Source organism: Corylus avellana, chromosome ca1, assembly GCF_901000735.1.
Source record: "Corylus avellana chromosome ca1, CavTom2PMs-1.0".
NCBI classification, from domain to species: domain Eukaryota; kingdom Viridiplantae; phylum Streptophyta; class Magnoliopsida; order Fagales; family Betulaceae; genus Corylus; species Corylus avellana.
In genome coordinates, this window is record NC_081541.1 from 46,048,610 (window position 1) to 46,056,798 (window position 8,189).

Consider the following 8,189-nt stretch of genomic DNA (forward strand, 5'->3'; position numbering starts at 1 on the left):
TTATTTTGCTTGGATGTCCATGCCAAAGCAACTATGGTAGAATGTTTTATGTGTTAGCTGATGTAGATAGGGTGGTGCTTTCAGATTAATCTCTTCTCTGTTTGCAATTTCATGTAGAAAAAAGTTTTATAATATATTTGTGGTGCAAGGAAGTTTCCATGTTTGGGCTAACAAATTCAACAAAGAACATAGTCAAATTATTAATGCTATACTTCAGCATTATGTGGAATATTTATTATGTGCAAGAAAAGCTGGATTAGAGATGTTTGACTTTTAGCTGTTTGAAAAGTACAATTTGAATAGATAATAATTTTAAAACACAATTAATAAAATCATAGTTAAGCGTTTGATAAAACTTTTGAGTGTAATTTATGTCTTAAAAAATGTGCATATGTACACACTGCAAGAAAATGAAGAAAAAAAAACACATCATGTTTTCAAACTGTCAATTTCTATTTTAAAATGCATATAAATTGCGAAGCCATAATCACTCTCAATTTAGAAGCTTAATCCATTTAAATATGGTAACAATAACATATGTTGAAATGGATTTCCTCATTGCTGCAAAAAGTTTTTCTAATAGGCCCATTTGCACAAAACCATTAGAAGATAATTAGTGATGCACAAAGCTCATTCATTTGAGGGAATGAGCTGCTGGCCTAGATGATACCATAAATCATACTGCTGCCTTGAATTTGCATAAAAACAGGCAACTTCTTTGATAATTCACCTCTCAGAACTGCCCAATCATTGAACATCCACATAGCAGCTCCATTGCTCATCAGCAACATCTATGTATGAAGTCCTTTAAAATATAATGTCAATCCCAAGGATGAACCTGTTGGCCTAGGCCACCATTTGCACCGGAGAAGAGAAAAATGGGACAAGCCATGTTCAGGAGAACGTGGGATGAATCACCCAAGAAAGATGGGTTGTGGTACAGAAACTGACTGAAAGCAGTTGGAAACAAGCCACTGCAAAAAGTAACTCATAGCCAGATAAAAATGACTTTTGATCCATGTTTAAATGATTTTTGATCTATGTCTAAAACTCTGTGCATTAGCATTATCACTTATATTCTTAAAACATTTTGCTGACTTAAGCATCAGCCAGTATCCTCCGGCAGACTCCATTGTTTATTTCTTTTCTCTTTTGCAAGTGTGAATTGATTAGTGTAAGACACAAAGAAAACTGAAAACTGTTCTTAACAAATTCATTGTTTTAGGGTCCTATTAGAATGTCAAAAGTTACTTTATAAACGCATCTTGGGCCTCAGCATAGCCTACACTTGAAGAAACAACTGGATGTCTCTGTCACTGAAACCTTTGGACAGTAAACATTCAACACCAGAAATATCATATTTGCTTAGTATACAAAAAACCTCTTGCCCATCTGCTCATGAAGACTTTTGATTAGTCTGCTTTGTGCCCTCCACGCCTGAAGAGGCCATAGAAGAGTGACAACAGCCATTGCCAAAAGAGAACCAGCCGATTAAATCGCTTTGGTTTGGGTTCAGGTCTTGGTCCAAAGATTCCTTTATAAATCTCCCTTTGCTTCTGATAAACAGCCTTGTCATGCTCTGCAATCAAACGTAACTCCCTTGCAATTGCTTTGTCTTCAGGTGCAAATTTCTGTGCCTTTAGGAAGTCCTCCCGGGCAGCATCTGTTTGCCCAAGTTCTGCTCTAGCTTTGCCACGTCTAAACAGGGCTTTGACATTGTTTTCATCCTCTGACAACACCTGTGAGCCCATCATCACATCAAAAATCCATTTGTTTCATAAATAATTAAGTAAGTGTTAATGTTATAGAAATCTCATTGATCACCATATTCATGGGTGTTGATTACATGAGAGAGAGAGAGAATGTTGTTTTCTAAAATGTTTGTTGCCCATCACAAAATATCACTTGATATTTTGTGTATATCTGTGTTTTGGGTTGTGTGCAAACAGCTGGTAGATTTTTCATTAAGAAACCTTTGATGGGGGAAAAAGAAGTTACCCTATAATGAGTTATCCAAAGGAGTTACAGAAAGAAAGGAAGCAACTTTTAAGATTTTTTACCCTCATACTTTCGTAGATTCAAATGGGAAAAAAAAAAAGAAAAGAAAAAGAACGCCATACAGCACGCTAGTGAACAAAAAGACTGAAATTACAAGAGTAGCAAGACCATGTCAATAGGGTTCTTAAGTGTTTTTAAATGTTTATATCTGGGCTGGTAAGCAATTAGTATAATTCCTGAGGGCATATCCAGGTGGCACATAGATCTTTAAATTGATTCACCATTAGAAGAAAACACAAGTTTTTTCCATCCATGTCAAAAAGACAGATGAAAATGTAGGTTTGTGAAATAAATATGCCAACTCAAGTTTTCTTTAATATTTGTCAAAACCAAAGACGAAAAATATTTTTGCATTCAAATAAATTGAAATATGTCCATGTACTTACAATGCTGCATTGCACGATCGCTTCTTCATAGCGATTGAGCTTTATTAGGCATGCTGCCATGTTAAGGTGACATGGATTCTTAACAGCTAAAGCCATGTCCCTGTACTTTCCAAACAGCTGGAACATGAAGTCATCGTTCATATATGTGATGGCCTGACATGAAGAAAAATGATCAGGACTTGCTTAGAAAAGAAAAATTATGTATAAACTCAGATGCTGAGAAACAGTAATATTTAAGGAACATAAGTGTGTAACCATCGAATATTGTTGCATAGCCTCCTCCAGTTTTTCTTCCTTAAAAAAAGTATTTCCATCCATCTTTCTTCGATCTGCGGCACCAATCCTTTCTTCCACAGTCATGTCACCACGAGTTTTCCCCTATGAAATGCAGTATTCATCACCACATATATGTGCTGTTAGCAATCCTACGTATTCAAGCTCATACAATCAAACAGAAACTTTGAACATCCAGAAATACTTGGAAAGTCATTTAAGAGCAACTTACTTCTTTTGTCTCATCAAACCCAATGAGCTCAACTTCATATATTATGTCTGCCCTGGGTGGAACATTTGGGAAAGAAAAGCTTCCTTCTTCCCCGTAACCGAATTCCCAGCCCACATGTAACAGGGCATGTTCACCAGATGTCATGCTGGACAAACCAATAGCCAAACCAGCCATTTCTTTCTTCTCTGTTGCAGTAAGTAAATACATCATTGTTCTATAACATGTCCAATAGAACATTACAGCAGGTAAATATTTAACTGATACTTAAATGATTACAATGCATATGTACATGCAAATGAGTCAAAAAGAGTGTGCTAGGCATGTTTATCTGTAGTTTATGGCAGCCGTATTCCCCAATATTCTTTTCCTTCTGTTGGTTTTTAATCTTCACATTTAATCTAATTTAGAACAATAAAATGGATATTTTACACTTTCATCAACATTTTGGAAATAACCATCCCATTAACTTCCGTAGTCCATTTGCTACAAACTCCACATAGAAATGAACGTTAATGAATCACTATGCCATTTTCGCCCATTCATCTATATAAATCACTGAGCTAAATATAATAAACACCACTATCAGTTACTCAGAAGGTATGGCCTGAAATAATCATATATAGAAAAGTATAGCTTAGAGGGAACTAATAAAACCGACAGAGTGGAATTACAATAAGACTATTCAGGCAAAGTTTCATGCAGATATTTTTTCATTTAAAAAAACAAAGAATCAGGATCATATAGCAAATACCTTTTCCTAATACCAACTCAATAGGTCTTTGTTCATTCCACGTGTCTTCAAACTTGTGCTGGGTGCTCTCTGTCCATGCCCTGTAGTGCACTATCACACATATGTGGTTTGGAAAGGATAAAGAAGTTAGCATCCCATGAGACAATTTTTAATAGCTTCTTTGAGGAGTATAATATTACTAGATGCAATCTAGCATCATGATGCCACAACAATCTGTAACTCAACTCAACTAAGCTTAATCCTAACTAATTAAGATTGGCAACACGAATCCTTAATATGCTTTTTATGTACATCTTGATTACTTACAAAAAAAGAAAAAAAAAAAAAAACATTTCTTCCAAAAATCAAATTCAGGCTGCCATGTTAGCTTAGAAATGAGCTTGCTAGATATGAAAACAACTGCAACATGATTGCCAATAGAAGAGAATAATGAAGATAATTGCATGGAGCCACAGAGCCAAGAACTTCTCTGAACCTATTGGGCAAGACTTTTGTAATGGATTTCCAGTATTGATCTATACTTGGGAATTGCCCAGCCGACCTAGGCAAAATAATATCCCATGCCAACATCAATGAGTCAGAATCCTCAACTTACAAGACACAATTATAAGATATAAAATGTAGAGAGAAAAAAGAAAAGAAAAGAGCATTTAATCAACCCAATATCTTCTAACCAAAATATTGGAAGAAAGATGATTTATATAAGGGTGGTTAATATACAATATTATATAACATTGCCTAATTACATCTAAATGTTAAACACTATTGCAATTTTTTTTTTTGTTTTGTTTGAAGACTATTTCTTCTTCTTTTAAGATGATACACATGAATCAGAGAACATTTATCGCCCCAAAACAAATTGGCAGTTCTGCTCAAGGAATGAGATAAATTAAAGAACATGAAATTTTTTTTTTAATATATTAATATCTTTTTCTGTTAACATATTAAAAGAAAATGGAAAAAAACCTTATCAACATAAAGCACTTTCAACATAAAACTACCTGGCATTAGTAAAATGACTGAAACACTCACAACAGTGTAAATATTTATAGCCTTAACCTTAGCATGCCAATTAAGGATCCCTCAAATTGATCAGTCTAGTCTTTGCCACGCCATTTTCTACAACCTTATGATATATAACTTCTAAAGATAATCATCATTGGAAGTTTCAGTGAAATAATGGGTAAAGTACTATCACATGTTCAATGCCAGACATCAGACACCTGACACCAATACAGGAATTTAAACAGATCAACTAAATGATTGTATGATAGTATTAGTTGCTAATTAGTTGTGGATACGGGAATTTCAAGATTTTAATTTCCATGGACGCGAAAGATGACCAAAAAGAAAACTAGAATATATTAATTCTCAAGATAAAGATTCAGGAGTATAAAAATAAGAAACCATCCAGCACTTACAGAAGCATGTTGAATATTTCGAGGGTTTCTGACCACGGCCTTCCTTAATGATTTGCTTTGTGACTTTCTCATGAAGAATTTCCACCTCAGAATCAGCTTTTGGGGGGGCATTAGCATCTTGAGGAGGTTCCCCATGCACAAATGCAGCACTTTCAGCTACTATTTCATTTTCATTATCTAGATCTGCAAAAGGCACGGCCATAGACGGTATAAGTACCTACTATGATTCATGATTTTACTTCCTAAATGTGAAGTTCAGTACAATTGGTGTAGGTAAGAACTGTCCTTTTGGCAAATGCCTATCATACCAATGCACAGAGAAAAGAACAATCTTATTGTTGATAATAAGGTGAAATCAAAGAGGGAGCACTCTAGCAAGACTATGTGTAGTCGTTAGAGCAACAAAGAATACATCTATACACCTCCCACCATCCAGCATACTTTAAGCTTAATATAAGCCAAAAAAAAAAAAAAAGTAACAAGAAGTAGCAATGTGCAAATCTACTATACTTTCTTTACAAATTAAGCTTGGAATTTCCTTTCACTATGTGTTGTGATACATAAAACAGCTCAGAATTATTGCAATGGCCCATAACAAATATCAAGCAAACATCTTCAAAAGTTTCCAGATAAGCACTAAAATGGGTCATCAATCCAGCATATTAACTAACCGAATTGGGTGAAAAATCCAAAGGTTAAACATATATAACTTTCGATATAAAATCTTCAAACACAGAATAACAACAAAAAGATCAAATATTTGATTCTGCAAATTGAAGCTCAAATGTTTATTAGCTCACCAAGTGGTTGACTTTGCTGCTCCTGAACTTCATCCATTCTTCAAAATTCGACAAACCGAAGGCCTTTCCTCAGATTTCTGCACAGACCCAAGTCAAATAAAGCACCAATCAGTACATACACAATTTGGACAAAGGAGTAGATTCTACGGTCCGTTTGGTAACTGAGAAAAATGTAGCTGGAAAAGGAGAAAACCCCACTCAGCTGAGCTTCTAAAAGGACCAGTTTAGCTCAGTTGACTTCATTTCTTTAAAAAAAACAAATACACCCACAAAAATCCAAAGCTTCAAAATTTTCTCTTCCACGCTCCCAAAGATTTTCTCAGCAAGCAAACGGATCGTAGAGAGAGAGAGTGAGAATAGGTCTACTTGCAGTGGGAGTAGTAGGATCGGAGAGCTTTGCGCTTTGATAATTTGTTGGGCAAATGCGACAAGATGATTGTTTTGGTTTTTCAACGATCGAAGAAGATTCCAGAGACAAACAAAAGCGATCAAATTCCGAGTACTTCAACTTAATTGTTCTGTTGCATCTGGCACACGTGCTGCAGGGAGAGATTTTAAACTGTACGAAATTCAATATATAAATTTTAAAAATTAAAAAATAAAATTAAGGGACTAATTTTGTTTTAACTGACAAAAAAAAAAAAGGTTTTTTTTTGTTTTTTTTTTTTTTAAATGACGGTTTAAAAAATTAAATAAAAATTCTATTATTTTAGATCGCAAGCAAGAAGTATATTTTAAAAAACTCACGATTTTAAAGACAAAATAAGTTTTGAATTATGCTATTGTAGGTGGAGATTACATAGATAAACCGCTAACTTTGACGCTCAAATAGATTTTGGTGTGTCAAATAAAATACATGTGGCAAATAAAAAATGTTAACTTTGATGGTAAAGTGATCGATGAATTAATTGAAAACTTGAGCCAAAAATAAAAACTTTATTCTTGAAAATAAAAATCCAATGACTAAATCCAAATTCAATGAAATCTTATGAGCTAAATATAATTTTTTTCGTAAATTAAATTTTGTTTGTTCTTACTTCGGGTCTGTTTGTGATTGTTGTTTCAATACGTGTCATTTTTTAAATCGCTACTTTTTAAAATCGTAATGGCGTTTGGTAAAACATGTTTAAAAATACTTTTTTATTAAATATTTGTTATGCGAATTCATGATTTTAATTTAAATTCGTATTTTTTCAAATAAATACCCCTTAGCCTGGTTATTGAAATTGCAAATTTTTTTCCTATTTTAAATTAAGTGCGTTTTAAATCGCAATGTCAAACGTCTTACGTTTTACGATATATTTTAAAAACACAAATTATTCTTACGAAATCGCAATTCCAAACGCAACCTTCTTTAAAAAAAAAAAAAAAAAATAAATAAATAAATAAATGGTGTTTACACTTCTGGAGCATGCACATCACGGAGAACGTGTGTCACGTGCGAATCATATTTCTTTCTTTCTTTCTACTTTTCTTTTTTGCTTTCTTTTATTCTTTTATTCTTTTCTCTATTGACCCCACAAGACTTTAAATAATAATTTTTATTTTTAGAGGATTACAACTTTATTGCAATTCCTCACACATATATAATCACGTGTTTCCATAATAACCGGATTGAATATGGATAATCTCAAACCCATATGTAGTGGTAGATTTTGCTTTCGTTTAAGTTAATAAAAAATAAAAAATTTAATTAATTTTGTTTATAATCCGTCCACTCAATATAGACTATTCATCTTCCCGAAACTTTATTCGAATAAAAAGGAATTTTCACCATGTGCACATGGTTTCATAATCAAGCAATTTTGTAGGTACCAATATTCAAACGTCACTACTTTATGAATATTATTGTTTGAACGGTAAAATGACGCATTATATATATATAATTAATTTGATATGAACTTGTTGCACAAACATGTCAGTGTCTAAACAAAATCAGAAAGAAGGGCAGTAAATGAATCAATATGTAAAATTTGATACCAAATGTATGTTAAAGCAAAAACATGCAGACCATGGGAATAATTAAGAAGGTATTTCCTTTTCCAGGTTGTCATTATGAGAAGAAATGCTAATTAAACTTTCTTGCATCTCTTGGATACTAATGAAAGGGATTAATTAAGGTCTCTTATATTCTAAAGAAGTGTTGGGCCATTCATTTTAAATGAATGGGACTTTGGATTGAGCCACATAAACCTTTAAAGAAAATAAAAATAAGTAAAGAAGTGATAAGCCACTTTACCATTTTACTCTTTAATTAAGGAGGTGGCC

General features: G+C 33.3%; 1 protein-coding gene across 3 annotated transcripts; it reads right to left on the reverse strand.

Moving 5' to 3' along the window:
* Positions 1 to 1,187: 1,187 nt before the first annotated feature.
* On the reverse strand, positions 1,188 to 6,432 carry LOC132186598 (peptidyl-prolyl cis-trans isomerase FKBP42). Of its 3 annotated transcripts, none has more exons than XM_059600588.1 (8): positions 6,292 to 6,432; positions 5,922 to 5,998; positions 5,122 to 5,304; positions 3,701 to 3,790; positions 2,950 to 3,134; positions 2,700 to 2,822; positions 2,445 to 2,597; positions 1,188 to 1,739 (listed from the first exon to the last, which is right to left on the reverse strand). In XM_059600588.1, exons 2-8 carry the CDS (start codon positions 5,956 to 5,958, stop codon positions 1,413 to 1,415), a joined length of 1,098 nt encoding a protein of 365 aa, XP_059456571.1. In that variant the 5' UTR covers positions 5,959 to 5,998; positions 6,292 to 6,432; the 3' UTR covers positions 1,188 to 1,412. The 3 variants fall into 3 exon arrangements, with proteins under 3 accessions (XP_059456571.1, XP_059456565.1, XP_059456578.1); XM_059600582.1 differs by having other exon boundaries at positions 6,288 to 6,432; XM_059600595.1 differs by lacking the exon at positions 6,292 to 6,432 and adding an exon at positions 6,120 to 6,270.
* Positions 6,433 to 8,189: the final 1,757 nt, after the last annotated feature.

Bases quoted from the DNA above. Each gene is read 5' to 3' on its own strand.
- LOC132186598 (XM_059600588.1), bottom strand. From the start codon at position 5,958: ATGGATGAAGTTCAGGAGCAGCAAAGTCAACCACTTG. The intron at 3,135-3,700 runs GTATTTGCTATA...TTACTGCAACAG, and splicing joins TGAGTTGGTATTAGGAAAAG to AGAAGAAAGAAATGGCTGGT. The intron at 2,598-2,699 runs GTTACACACTTA...TCTTCATGTCAG, and splicing joins CTATGCAACAATATTCGATG to GCCATCACATATATGAACGA.